At 45.7% G+C, this 14,787-nt stretch overlaps 2 protein-coding genes across 7 annotated transcripts in view; one reads left to right on the top strand and one right to left on the bottom strand.

The window, feature by feature from the left end:
* The window catches only part of FANCM (FA complementation group M), a 50,876-nt gene that overhangs the window by 29,251 nt on the left and 6,838 nt on the right, over positions 1–14,787 (bottom strand). For 4 of the 6 annotated variants that reach the window (XM_077924622.1, XM_077924528.1, XM_077924604.1 and 1 more), the window contains one exon: positions 1,086–1,214. The exons of 1 other annotated variant lie outside the window; for it this stretch is intronic. In XM_077924622.1, the coding sequence (XP_077780748.1) occupies positions 1,086–1,214 (129 nt within the window). Of the gene's footprint in view, positions 1–1,085; positions 1,215–14,787 lie in introns of those variants that run through there. One more of the 6 variants, XM_077924672.1, reaches the window with a different exon arrangement.
* On the top strand, positions 5,322–13,298 carry LOC114590641 (heme-binding protein 1-like). The gene is made up of 5 exons (XM_028717028.2): positions 5,322–5,710; positions 8,422–8,513; positions 9,360–9,501; positions 9,715–9,898; positions 11,532–13,298. The coding sequence occupies exons 1-5, from the start codon at positions 5,437–5,439 to the stop codon at positions 11,701–11,703; spliced, it is 864 nt and encodes a 287-aa protein (XP_028572861.2). The 5' UTR covers positions 5,322–5,436; the 3' UTR covers positions 11,704–13,298.

Below are 14,787 nucleotides of genomic sequence, written 5' to 3'. Positions count from 1 at the left end.
AGCCATGCTAGTGTGCTGTGTTGTTAAGGGTGATGGACTAGGACCTGGGAGACCAGGGTTCGAATTCCCGCTCAGCCACGAAGCTCACTGGGTTACCTTGGGCCGGTCAGCAGCTCTCAGCATAACCTACCTCACAGGGTTGTTGTGGGGATTAAATGGAGAGAAGGGAGAACTATGTACGCCACCTTTAACTTCTTGGAGGAAAGGTGGGATCTGTATGTTGGCATCCTTCTGTCTCAAGAGGCCTCTGGGGGTGATGACAAACTGCTGCATAAGCCGCATCAAAGTGACCCCTCTGGGGCACTCGACCAGGCACTGTGTCTGGAAGTCCTGGGCTGCTCAGACAACAAGACCCCTTCTTGGCTCCAAAGGAAAGCAGAGCAATACACTTGGCACCAGCTGGGCTGCAGTTGTCATAAGGAGGCGTACAAGGTGCCAACCAACCGACTTAGGGACTCCACCCTGGATTTGTGTAAGGTTTACTCCTGAGCCTTTTCTTCTCCCAAAGATGTCCCACGAGGCAGCAGAGATTTAGGACCAGAGTTTTCCTTCTCCAAAGGTGGGATATATGAATAACCACCTTTAACTGTAGGTGCCAGGGGTTGAAGCTGGGGCCTTTGACACACAGTGTGTGCATGGAAATTAAGGTGGATATTCATTGGTAAGAAGTACAAACAAGCTGGCACAGGGTAGTGGCTAAGCAACTGAGCTGTGCATTCAGATTAATCGTATCTGTTTTATTTTTTTATTTATTAAATTTGTATATCAGCCTTCATCCAAAGGTCACAGGGCGGTTCAGAACATACAAACAATACCCAGGCTTAAACCTTGTCTGTCTAGTCAACCCACTGGGAGGTTCTTTTAGGTCAGCCACTTGCTTTCAGTCCAATAATGTGGGGATGCTGCTGACGTGTTTGGGAAAGGTGGTTGCCTAATTTATGAGAAAATGCACAGGAAGCCCTTCAAACACTCAAGATGTGCATTAAACAGAGAGACCCATGTGTTCAGATAGATGCTGCTTCACTGCTTTTACCTTGAACCAAACATTCTCTGATAAGAATATCATACTGCAGAGTAATATTTACCGCAGTGCGTGAAGGATTTTTCCTAAACTGATCCCGTGCTAGAATGATCTGATACTTAGTAAGTGCAGGAATTTCACGTTTAGACAAAACCTGGAGCCTAATCAGTCGGCCGGCAAATGTTTCCAGGACCTAAAAGTAAAACAAAGGACAGAAAGGAAATTGGATGCATGTCACAATCACAGCCACACTGGGACCCATACAGAAGAGGAAAGCCACCCTATTTCTGCCCCATTTTAATAAAACTTGATTCATTCCTCAGAAATATATTGCTGCGTATTTATGTAAAAAGCTTACATAAATGGCATACATTAGATGAAACGTAAGACTGTAAAACATTTTCTTTGGGAGGCAATTATTATTCCAGTTAAATAAGGTTATTGATGCAATCACAATGTGATGGCTTAGGAAGAAACTCTGATTCTAAGGTGTTATGCTGAGGTGACCCTTTTAATTTTCTCGTGTTCAATCTCTTGACCTGGTTTTACGTAAAAGGTATTGATATGGCCAGAATTCACCCTGCGTGTAACACTGTCTGCTCAAGTTATCTTTCACAAAACAAGCTAAAACAGATTATTAAAACAAACAGCAGGAGCCAGTCACCTGGAGCTTCAGACTGGAACTAATGAGTTCAACAAACATAACCTACTTAGAAACAACACAGTGGCCATCTTCACTCTGCTATCTTTGGCAATCTCCTCATTATTTTTACAGAAAGAATAAATGATGTAAGGAGGGAGCTGCAGCACAAGATAGGAAGAGAGGTAGTAAGGGAACACCTAGCCACTTTAAATGAATTCAGATCTCCAGGGCCTGATGAACTGCATCCAAGAGTACCAAAAAGAGCTTGTGGATGTAATCTCAGAGCCTCTGTCTATGGTCTTTGAGAATTCTTGGAGAACAGGTGAGGTCCCTACAGACTGGAGATGGGCAAATGCTGTCCCCATCTTCAAAAGGGGGGGGGGAGGAAGACCCAGGTAACTACCGACCGGTGAGCTTGACACTGACACCAGGGAAGGTCCTAGAACAGATAATTCAACAGTCAGTCTGTGAGCATTTAGAAAAGGATGCTGTGATTACTAAGACCCAGCATGGGTTTCTCAAAAATAAGTCATGCCAGGCCAATCTGATTTCCTTTTTTGAAGGAATTACAAAAGTTGGTGGATCAGGGGAATGCTGTGGACAGAGTGTATCTTGATTTCATTAAGGCTTTGGACAAAGTCCCCCATGATATTCTTGTGAGGAAGCTGGTAAAATGTGGGTTGAAGGAGGTGACTGTTAGGTGGATTTGTAGCTGGTTGACTGACTGAACCCAAAGAGGACTCATTAATGGTTCCTCAACATCCTGGAAAAAAGTGACAAGTGGGGTGCCACAGGGTTCTGTCCTGGGTCCGTTGTTGTTCAACATCTTTATAAATGACTTGGATGAAGGAATTGAGGGGATGCTCATCAAATTTGCAGATGACACCAAACTGGGAAGGGTAGCTAATGCTGCAGAAGACAGAATCAAAATCCAAAATGGCCTTAACAGATTGCGGAACTGGGTGCAAGCCAACAACATGAATTTCCATAGGGACAAATGTCAGGCTCTGCACTAAGGCAGGAAGAACCAGATGCACAAATATAGGATGGGGGGCACTTGGCTTATTAGCATTACATGCGAAAAGGATCTAGGGGTCTTGGTGGACCACAAGCTTAACATGAGTCAACAGTGTGATGCAGCAACAATAGGAAAAAGCTAATGCTATTCTAGGTTGCATCAACAGAAGTCTAGTGTCCAGATGAAGGCAAGTCATAGTCCCGCTCTATTCTGCCTTGGTCAGACCACACCTGGAGTCCTGTGTCCAATTCTGGGCGTCACAATTTAAGGAGGATGTTGACAAGCTGGAAGGTGTGCAGAGGAGGGCAGCCAAGCTGATCAAGGGTCTGGAAACTAAGCCTTACAAGGAGCGCTTGAAGGAGTTGGGTATGTTTAGTCTGGAAGAGGGGAGACTGGGAGGAGATATGACAGCCATCTTCAAATGTTCTGGGTTACAACTTGCATCAGGCCCCCAGAGTACCATAAAATCAGTCTAAGGACACGACTAAGGACAGAATTCTGCCTGCATTTTACAAACCATTTTTATGGAATGGAGGCAGGGAAATGGACACAACATGCTTGCCCAGCACCACCTTCTTCACATAATTGCACGTAACTGATACAGGAGACTCGTGATTAAAAATGGGCTTTGTGCAGGACTTATTCAAGGCCAAGTTCCCTGTACTATTGAATTACTATTCTAAAAACAGCTATTCAGGTACAGTGGTACCTCAGGTTAAGAACTTAATTCGTTCTGGAGGTCCGTTCTTAACCTGAAACTGTTCTTAACCTGAAGCAGCACCACTTTGGCTAATGAGGCCTCCTGCTGGTGCACAATTTCTGTTCTCATCCTGAGGTAAAGTTCTTCACCCAAGGTACTATTTCTGGGCTAGTGGAGTCTGTAACCTGAAGCGTCTGTAACCTGAGGTACCACTGTACCAGCTATGAATATATTTTTTCATTTACAACCAACCAGTTGATGATTTTTGACTGAAAAGGTTGAGCACGCAGAACTGGGGGAATTATGAGTATGACTCCAATTTGCAGTCACGGTAACAAATGAATGATGGTGCCCTCAGGCTAAAGCATGTCCTTTATTCCATGACAGCCACACAAGGAAAAACAGGGAAAGTCAACACTGGTTACATCCTTTTACACCTTCAAACCGTGAAGCATCCTCCTTTTCTTCAACCCTGGAAGCTAAGGCTGAGAAGAAGTCCAGTTGCACAGCGCAGATAACTGAGTCAGCTCCCTGTGTGATCAAGTTCAGCTTGGCAGCCTCCAAATGCCAGCAGCCTCCTCCACTACACTGATGAGTCAAGATGGCAGGATGCCATGTCAATTTCAGAGCAGCACACACATGTTGACACATTGCAAAACAGACTGAGGATCTACTTGTCAGTCTGATATGGCAACATGGACTATTTTTGTTTCTGCTCCCTCCAACTTGCCTGGCTTTCTCTTTCCAGAGTTTGTGCAGAGGAGAACAAAGAGGGAAGAGCTGCTAAGTACCACTTTCCTATACAGCATCACACTCAGAAACCCCATATTCTGTTCAGGAACCCCACATAGGTGAATCGCCCTGAGACCTCTGGGTATAGGGCGGTATATAAATTCTAACAACAACAACATCATCATTATAAAGAGGCATCTCTGCTTTGGAGGGAAATGAAGGAACTGTCAAATCCACTTTGCTAGAAAAATGCGTATCTTGGCTGAGTGGGGATGTGAACCCTGATCTCCTAGGCCTAACCACTCTAATCACTACACCACTCTGCCTCAAATTATTTGCATTTAAAGGGCAATTTTGCGAAGGACCATCACCAACCCCCTTCTTTAATCCTGGATAGGGTGCATGGGCAGGGGCAGGGCGAGAGGCTCCTGCCAGTCAGTCCATTGCCTCCTATGACCCCACAAGCAAAGGAAGGTTTTCAAAAATAACAGAGGAGCTTCCTTCTGTCAAAGGAATGTCCTCTACCTCACCTAGGGAAAAGCAAAGCAAAGCAGAAGCAAGGTAGCCAACAGGAAATGGGGAATAAGAAGTACTCTGAGCACACACACACATCCTGCGCTTCCTTTCATTGCCTTTATTATTTCTTTATATTTATTTCATTTATATCTCGCTTTTCCCTGCAAGGAGCTCTAGGTGCCATACTTGGGTCTGTTGACCGAAGCCCAGGGGCCGGGCAGAGCCCTGGGCAGCTGACCCTGCTGCCTCTCTCCCTTTCACGGGACAAGCAAGAACAAAGGCTCACAGTCCAAGCCCCGACAAAACAAAACAAAATTCCTTCCAGTAGCACCTTAAAGACCAACTAAGTTAGTTCTTGGTATGAGCTTTCGTGTGCATGCACACTTCTTCAGATACACAAGCCCCGATCTGCCCAGAAGCAGCCGACTGCAATGCGCATTGGAAGGGGGTGCTTCGTTTATGGCATTTTCCTCGGAGGCGGTGCAGGCACTTCTTCCCCTTCTCCATCACAAGGACCCTGCGAGGTAGGCTGGTGGCGGCGGAGGAAGGAGACCATCCTTTCATTCCTGGGGGTGGGGTGGGGGGCTTGCTGGGAGCCCCTTAGTACCGGGGAAGAGTGCCGATCCCCTGATTCCCTAGGGGGCTGGGCTGGGGGGCACAGGCTCGCGCCCTAGCCGGGCACCTGCAGGCTCCTCCCGAGTCCGACGTGCCTGGAGGGCGTCGCCGCGGCTGCCCGGGCCCCCTCCCCTCGGCTGGGCAGGGCAGCTTAAGAAAGCAAGCGCCGCCTCCGCGCGATCCAGCCGGCCATGGAGAGCCAAGCGCGCACTTGCCTCCTGAGCGGCGGCGGCGGCGGCGGCGACCCGGCCCCCCCGGGCGCCATCACGCTGGAGGAGCTGGAGAGGGCCGGGGCGGCCGGCGGGGAGGAGGCGGAGGCGCCGGGGGCGGCCGGCTGCCCGGACTCGGCGTACGGCAGCAGCCTGGAGGACAACGGCGGCGGCGGCGGCGACGAGCAGGAGCAGGAGCGCCTGCTGAGCTACTGGCAGAGCGTGGGCCGCGGGCACCGCGTGGACGTGCCCAGGGGTAAGCAAGGGGGAGCCGGCCGCGCTCCGGGACCGGGCAGCGCGCTCTCGCCTTGGCGCAAAAGGCGCGGACTTCACTCGGCTAAGCCTCTCGCCAGCGGGTTAAGGGGCTTTCGGTTTTAAAAGGATTAGCTTGGGAAGGGGGGAAGCTGCTGGCCGGCAAGCGCCTGCTCCGCGTTTCCAAAGGCGCTTGCAAGGAACGGGCTCCGTGGAGCAGGAGCGTTAGGAAGAGATCCCTTCCCTGGCAGGCCGCCCTCTTCGCCAGCTGTTTCCCATTCACGATCAGGGGGAAGTTCAGGCTGCTTTCAGCTTTGGTAGAGGGAATCCATGCAAGGGGATGGAGCCGGTGCCCTGAGGAAAAGCGGCAGCATTGGGTTTGTTTTTAGTTTAGAGAAAAGGCAAGCGAGAGGCGACAGGAGAGAAGCCTGCAAAGCTAGGCATGGCAAGGAGAGAGTGGACAGAGAGGAAAGTTTTTATCCCTCTCTCGGTACAATATAACTCGTGGGCATCCAGTGAAGCTGAATGTTGGAAGGTTGAGTTCCGATAAAAGAGCACACAGTGCAGAGTTACAGCGTGGAACTCCCTCTCATAGGACACAGGGAGGGTGGGCCACCAACTTGGATGGAAAGATATGGAGATTAGGCAAATTCATGGAAGAGGAGAGGGCTACCCATGGCTACTAGCCACAATGAGGCAGCAGCAGCAGTTCTGAATGTCAGCTGGCGGAGGCCACAGGAGGGGAGAGTGATGCTCTCGTGCTCAAACCCAGCTTGTGGGTTCCCCACAGGCCTCTGTTTGGCCACTGTGAGATGCTGGACTAGATGGGCCAACCGCCTAATTCAGCAGGCTCTTCTTGGGATTACAACAGGATGGCACCTGCTTCCACAAAGCAGAACATGGATACCATACTTTCTACCTTTTTGCCCCCTGCTCATTTGTGCTTGTCACTCAGCGTGTTTCCAAGCCATGAAATTAGTTCCTTCCACCATGGAGTTTCCAGAGAGTTCATTCGATGGAAGGAAGGGTGAGGAGAGACGGTGTGCCAAAGTGGTTTTGTGTAGGACTGTGCACTGGCCAGTGTTACCCTGCAAGTCTGCAATGGGAATTGCCTTGCTGAGTAAGAGAACCACCCAGTTTAGCCCAGTAATCTGCCTACAACGGGTGATGTCCTGCCCAGCTCTGTAGGAGGAACACCTCATACTAGTTGCCCAAGCTAATATGATCTACTGTGGCTGGCAGCAGCTCTCCATGGTCTTAGGGTAAAGAAAGGTCTTTCACATCACCTTCCACCTGATCCTTTCCGATGCCGCCAGGGATTGAACTTTCTGCACCCAAAAGAGATGCTCTCAGCCCCTCCCCAGAGATGATCATTGCCCCCAGCACCTGTAAATGTGATCTTTGGTGCTCCTGAAATTGGATGCTCTATCCTTGGCTATTACGATTAATATCCACTGACAGATACATCTCCCACTAATTGTTTAATCCTTTTTGAAAACCATCTAAGTACACACACCCCGGCTGACACTTAATGCTATTATTGGTTTGACATCACAGAACTACAGTAAAGGCTGAAGCTGCGCAAAGGTTTCAAAAATGCTCTGCAAGGAAACCCAGCATGGTGCATTAGCAATTTTGAGGGGAGTCTGGGGTGGCGGAAGCGCATCAAATTATGGCAATGGAGCAGGATACTCTGCCCACCAGAACGTAAGATCACAGAAAGTAGCGGTGAAGAGAAACTAGAACTATTATCTACAGGGAAATAACAGGCAAATGCTCTAGCACATAATGGCAAAATCCTGCTTACCACACTGCAAGGGGACATAAGCATCCAAGCTACTTTGGGGTGGGAGGTGTTTACTAGCTTCCACAAGGCAAAGACTGTCCAGCCACTTGGCCTCAAGACATAAGTCTTGTCATATAGAGTTGACAATAGGTTATTGTATTTTAGTGTTTTGTTGGAAGCTGCCCAGAGTGGCTGGGGAAACTCAGCCAGATGGGCGGGGTATAAATAAATTATTATTATTATTATTATTATTATTATTATTATTATTAACCTACAATGAAAGGTTTAATGGACGATCAGTAGCCCTCTAGTGGTGTGTGTGTATGTGTGTGTGTCAGAGAAGTCTCCCTCCAAGCCATGCCCAATTATTAAAACACCAGTGAAAGGTCATAAGGTGACAACAAACTGCTTCAGTGATGGTTGTAACACAGCCCACTCTTAAGCATTCGATGGCACAGCAAAAATCAGAGCCATATGAACCAAACATGGCACCAACCACTGCTTCTCCCCAATGGAGATAAAGAAGTGGTTTGAAGTTGGTTTGGTTAGCAACACAATTGGTTATAGTAATTAAAGGTTAGTTAATGGAGCAATCTTACAACTAGGGTCCTGTGCAGAGATGTCATCCACACCAGTCTGTAATGTCCATGTCTTGTACATATTTGCTGGGCTAATGCATTACATTGAACTAAAAGTCACATAGACCAGCCATAATAAGTTATGCAAATATTGCAATTAATTTTACTTTAAAACAAAATTAGTTGGTTGTTCTTAAGTCCAATAAATATCAGTGTATCTTGGAAACAAGCCTTTTCCAAACTGTGTTCTATTCTTACTACCTGTGTTCTATTCTCACCCACATAAGAATTTTCATATGTAAATCAGGCATATTTACTTCTATAAACAACAATTTAATCACGTTCTTACAGATATGGCAGAGCCAATCCAACAGCTGACCAGAAATAACCATCCTCAGGAGAGAGAAAGTGTTCCATTTGTTGTGATAGCCCGTAAAGAACAGGTATCATCTCTTCATTAAAATACACCTTCATGCATTATAGCAAGAGTGGGAAGAGAAAGTGGCATGGCTTCTAATTTATATGTCTAACAAGCAGTCAAATTTTAGTGAGTGGCAAGTGGTCTTAAAACTAGGACTTTTTAAAAGCTCTTTGTTCCTTCCCAATTTTAATTGTGCTCTAGGGGGGGAAATTGTTCCCTACCTAACATGTTCTAACCCTACTGCAGAGGTCTTAAAATGCATTTTTTTTCTTACTTTAGATGATTAAATATAGAAATGCAACTTTAAATAATTCCTATGTTTAAAATTTAAGCTAATTCCCAGCAAGACAGAGGTGCTATTGGTGAGATGGGGTTCTGGAAGGGGGTTGCTCAGTTTAGGGGTGCTCACAAGTCATCATTGTCAATGGATGCACAAGTGGCCTCAAAGGCATGAAGTAATGGTCAGCTAATATTCCCCATTGCCGCTTCCTCATGGAGAAAGGTAGCCTAGCCTTAGCTGTAGTCTGGTAACCCCTGGGTTGGGTGAGTTCTTCTCAGCCTAGCTGCATTCTGAAAGACCAAGAGGGCAGGTAGACTGTGTATAAACAGTATGAACAAATTCTGTGTTATGAATTACCCTATCCAGCCATCACAAATATTGATTATTTCTGAATGAATTCACCCCTTTCAGAGCCAAACTCACAGTCTACAACAGTGGTGGGTGTTAAATACTGGTAGAAGTAAAAGCTTTCCTGAAGGCGCACCACCTGTGTGCCTTAGTCTTCCTTTTAACTCTTTAACTTGCCTTAGGGTGGTGGTATGTGGGTAATAAATTATAATAATAACAGCAACTTTTGAAACTTTACAGCTTGGGAATCTTCTTTATGAAAAACGCCACTATGAAAAGGCGAAATGGGCTTGCGTCAAAGTGCAAGAAAAGCAGTATGAACAGAGCATATGCCTAGGATTCATGAAGATTATGAGATACATTTGTCAGCAGAATTCATCAGGTAAATAATCAACTGTCAGACACACATACTACATTATGTTTTGTTCTGACTGCACCACATTACTTATAAATGTGCCATTTGATCCTGCAAGGAGAATTCCCAAATGCAAAATTTCCCAAGGCTGCAAAATTTGATTCCACATGTGTGATTTAACTTCACAACTAGCTGACAGGTAATGTCAGGAAATTACTAATGACGATATGCTTTCCTCAGGCCTATACTTGGGGATGACTGTTCCCATTGCAACCATAGTTCGCACCAGTGAGAGCACTCCAGGCATCACGAGATTTGTGACTGTAGCATATTACCTCCCCAGTGGGCTGCAAGAACAGCCACCTGCACCCAATGATCCGGATGTTGTCATTGAAGAGTGGCCTCCAACCATTATTTATGCCAGGTAAGAATCAAAAGTTGCCTATCTATTTAAGTGCCAGGGTTGATTAGCTGGAAATCTCACCATCATGACACATTCTTTTCCATGGATTCATTCCAAACACTGAACAATTCAAAACCAAAATCCTTTCATCCAAATACTCAGCATTTTATGTTTACTTTTGCTTAGAGTTCTGTCATTACAGTTGTGAAGTCCAGTTCAGATTTAACGATCTTGGCTGAATAAATTCATGGTTTATTAGGCAAAGAATGTACTGAGCTGGTTTGCATGTAGTTACGGTACTTACAGTTTAAGACTACAAACACAAGCTGGAATTAGACTGAGCAAAGCCTTCATGCTCACACTGTCCTACAAACCTAACTGCAGCTTGAAATATACAAAGTGATACGGTTCCTTTGTGCTACTTAACCTTGGCTGTGAGTCCTGCAACAGCTGCTCCCTGCCTTGCTGGCCTTTTTCCACCTGGCCTGTGAGGGCAGGGCCCGGACTGACTCCAACTGCAGCGAAAGCTGAGGCTGCTGAACAGAATCTTGAGCTGGAGTGTTGTTTAGGGGTTGCTGGGGTGGGAGGTTATTGCTGTTAGAAATAAAATGATCATGAAGGTTTGCATGTCATGCCAAACCTAGGCTTTGCATGTTGTCTGAACTGGTCACATGGTGAAACTCTCCTCACTAACCATGAGCTGTAACCACGGTTTTTTCTTGCACCTGGAAAGGAGCTAAGCCCCTTTGACCTCACCTCTGGGAACCCTCACACTCCCAGTAAGCCTAGTTTGGCTTAGTGTGACAAACCAGGCAAGTGTGTGATTATAGATAACTATTTAATTCTAATTAAGCAAGAAGCAGTCTGAGACAAAATCAAGCAAGTGTTCAGACCTTGTCAGGTATCTTGGCTCCAGCTACACAGTGCCTTCTGGATATCTCTTTAAGTTGATGAAAAAGGAGGATATGTTTGTTTAAGCACATTTGTATCCTGGTATTGGGCTTCTAAAGTAGCTTAACTATAACTACCAACACACACACCAACTAAAATCTCGGTCTTGAAATCACTGGATTGTATCCAACTCACTCAACTAATACTTTCTCCCTCTTTTTCCCTGCAGCCCCTTGCTACCCACCAGCCCCACTCAAAAGCCTCTCCAGAGGGTCAAAGGTTGTTGCCCAGACCCTTTGGAGGAGCTTTTTATGGGGGGCAGGAGGGGAAGGGGAAGATTGGTTATGCGAGCTGCCTTCTACTCACCCTAAATTTATTTAAAATTCTATTTATTTAAATTCTATTTATTTAAAATTCTATGTTTGCTATTCTGGGTTCCCATGGGAGGAAGGACACCAGACTACAAATGCAGAATATCTGTATCAAATAGTTGTGTGGAAACAAGCACAAAAATCAACAAGCACTGAGAATGATACGTGGCATGCAGAATTCAGCCTCTAACAATCTCAACACTCTCCCCAGCCCACTTTTTATATGTGTGCGCACACGCACATATACAATATAAACAGAGAAATGGGTAGTTTCCAGCGTTTGTGACTTCAGGGATCTTGTTGATGTCACGGTCCCATTTTCAATCTACAATCAAGGGATTGCTGTAAGTCTAAAACGAATAAAATATTATTTTAAAATGGCTTGTCCACAGGGGCTTCAGAGGAGTCACCAACGAAACGTCCATTGCAAGAGAAATTAATCTGCTGGCCGAACTTCTGGAGAGTCCTGAGCTGTGTTTGCAAGATACCTTCATAGTTGCAGGATACACAAATCCAGCTGCTACAAATCGACAGAACGAAATATGGTTTCTTGAAAGACCATAGCTGGCTATTTTTGAGCTACAAGACAGCCAAGTTCCATTGACGGATCACCCATGAAACACGCAGGTGAACTCTAGTCAGCTAGCTGGAATGATCAAGAATGATATGTAGCCATTAACTTTATAAAGCCTATTTCCTAAGAAAACACGAATATCACATTCCACCAGCATAGCCTGGCAGACAAACCAGCTTCCTTCCTCAGCTATTAAGAAGGCAAACTTGGGGTGTCTGTTGCCAGTTCTGAAGGGTTTTTCCTAGTTGTTGCTTCAGTTATGTGTAGTCACTAACATTTCAAGCACTTTCACCAAAATTAAGGCATAGGAGATATTCTGTATTAAGAGAAATAAAGTCTTCTGTTCCCTTGGCATCCCTCCCAATTCTACACTTCTGTGATTCTTCCCAGTATTTATTCTGACATGCAAGAGTGCTTCACTAACTCAATGGTTTACTTTTGAAGTTGTAGGTAAAACTGCACAATTTTTGAACATTTTATCTGATGCTACACAATCGCCATTCATTTGAGAGAGGCTACAGAGGTAGATCCACCAAAATGAACTGCATTGCCTGTAAGCAAATAATACCCTAGCAGACGCTAACAGTAATTATTCCTCATTATTACACAAGTTTATTTTTATAGATACAATGCTACTGACTATTTTCTTCTGAATATCTACTATAGGTGAACAGAAATTGCTACCTCCTTTATAAACAGAAATAGTGTTTTATTGTACAGTGGTACGTCTGGCTGTGAACGGGATCCGTTCCGGAGGCCCGTTCGCAACCTGAAAAGAACGCAACCCGTGTCTGTGCGGGTCGCGGTTCGCCGCTTCTGCGCATAACGTCATTTTGCACGTCTGCACATGCGCGAGCAGCGAAACCCGGAAGTAACCCTTTCTGGTACTTCCAGGTCGCTGTGGGACGCAACCTGAAAACGCGCAACCTGAAGCAAATGTAACATGAGGCATGACTGTATACATTGTTGGTATCTTGGCTGTGAGTCCTGGAAGACTTGTTCCCTGCCCTGCAGGCCTTTTTCCACCTGCCCTGGTAGGGCGAGGCCCGGACTGACTCCAGCTACAAAAGCTGAGGCTGCTGAACAGACTCTAGAGGGTTTTGTTGGAGGTGGGGTGTTGCTGTTAATTTTTTGTATCTTTATTTTGGTTCATACAGTTTGTGTGGCAATTGTTCAGTTTGGTTGTGTACTTTTTGATGTTTTGTTTATTGTTTATGACTACTTTTGTTATGTCTGTAGCTATGTATTTTTTATATGTTGTAAGCCACCTTCAGCACAGTTAATCTTTGCTAGCCCACAAGCAAATAAAATGATTGACCGATATTTAATTTGAAGGGTTATCAGAAGGAAATTTCACATTCTGAGAATACCATTTTTTTACTCGTTTTGAAAGAGGCCATTATCCACTTAGCCAACTAGGATACAAAATGAAATCTTTTGTAAGTCGTATTTAAAAAAAATCTAATTCAAGTCTAGAAATAATAAAGCTGGAATCCTAATTGCTAATTTACCTGTGCAAGCTATACGTTATATCTTGTTTACTGTTGGAAGTTGCCATGAATAAAAACTTTATTGCTCTGTGTTATCCCAAGTTTATTATTTATTTCATAAATTCACACACTATTTGATTGCAACCTAAAAGCAATTTTGATATATTAGTTAAATCACCGGCATCTTTTTCTAAAAAAAGTTAGCAAAGCGTCCAGGTGAACTTTTGTTGCTCTCAGTTTCCCCACTTGAATTGGATACCTTCCTTCCTCTATTTCAACACCACAGACAGAATTTTATAAAAAGAATCAGTAAAATTACTTGTATTGGAAGAGGAACGCATTGTACAACCTGGATAACATGGAACGGAGACTTTAATTTCAGCAAGTCATATTACATAGGAAATGGGCATAGAACTTGGCAATATAGTTGTCTAGGGTCACCTGGTCCTCCTCCCCAGTCAGGTGGGAGCATTGCAAAAGCTTCCTGCATTGCAGGGGGTTCGACTAGATGACCCTCAGGGTCCCTTCCGACTCTACAATTCTATTATTAAGGAGCGCGGGTTATGGAGCAATCCGCAGAAACTATTTTCAATAGCCCACATGCCCCAGGCTTACAGAGCAGCTGCCACTATGTGCTTGTAAACTACCAACCTGGGGATGTACCATACCAATTCCATTTAGCACCCACAAGTACAAAAAACATTGAACAACTGGCCTCTACAAGTTCTCTGAAAGGAACTGCTCCTTCTGCAGCTGTTCTCCCATCTGTCACAGCACACCTGTCTTTAACCCTACACAGACACAGAGCCTCAAGGTAGACTCCGCTAAAACGCACACAGAAATCAAACAAAACCTCTGTAGAAGACAGTAAAGGCGGCCTGAAATACCTCTGCATCACACTATCACTTGCTCAATGCACTTTTATGTTTTGTGTGGCTTTTCAGCAATGATGGCTTCATTTCAAGACAGGCTCATCTGAGACTGAGGCACAAAAAGCAACAATGCCACTTGCGTTCTTTCACCACCTAAGAAAAACCAGGACAGTGCCCATAATCCCTGCCAGCAGAAGATCCCAACCCCAGTTCACGGCTATGTAATATACACTGGTCAGATTGGAGCTCCAAAGGCCACTTTCTCCTAGGGACAGGACCCCCTTAAGGAAAACAGGATGGCAGTTTCCTGAGGCTCCTTCACTGCATTCTTACAAGGAAGCCAACACTAGAATCGTCCACTCAGATGTCATTTATAAAGGTAAATGTACTCCTGCCCGTACGGGCCAGTCTTGACAGACTCTGGGGTTGTGCGCCCATCTCACTCAAGAGGCCGGGGGCCAGCGCTGTCCGGAGACACTTCCGGGTCACGTGGCCAGCGTGACATCGCTGCTCTGGCGAGTCAGAGCCGCACACGGAAACGCCGTTTACCTTCCCGCTGGTAAGCGGTCCCTATTTATCCACTTGCACCCGAAGGTGCTTTCGAACTGCTAGGTTGGCAGGCGCTGGGACCGAACGACGGGAGCGCACCCTGCCGCGGGGATTCGAACCGCCGACCTTTCGATCGGCAAGCCCTAGGCGCTGAGGCTTTTAC

This window comes from Podarcis muralis, chromosome 1 (genome assembly GCF_964188315.1).
Source record: "Podarcis muralis chromosome 1, rPodMur119.hap1.1, whole genome shotgun sequence".
Lineage (NCBI taxonomy): Eukaryota > Metazoa > Chordata > Lepidosauria > Squamata > Lacertidae > Podarcis > Podarcis muralis.
The sequence above is the reverse complement of the archived record's forward strand: the minus strand, read 5'-3'. Positions and strand labels throughout refer to the sequence as shown.

What these genes read in the sequence shown, in the direction of transcription:
- LOC114590641 (XM_028717028.2), top strand. Translation starts at nt 5,437, where the DNA reads ATGGAGAGCCAAGCGCGCACTTGCCTCCTGAGCGGCGGCGGCGGCGGC. An exon ending in TTGTCAGCAGAATTCATCAG is followed by an intron (nt 9,502 to 9,714) that starts GTAAATAATCAA and finishes TGCTTTCCTCAG; the next exon opens with GCCTATACTTGGGGATGACT. An exon ending in CCAACCATTATTTATGCCAG is followed by an intron (nt 9,899 to 11,531) that starts GTAAGAATCAAA and finishes GCTTGTCCACAG; the next exon opens with GGGCTTCAGAGGAGTCACCA.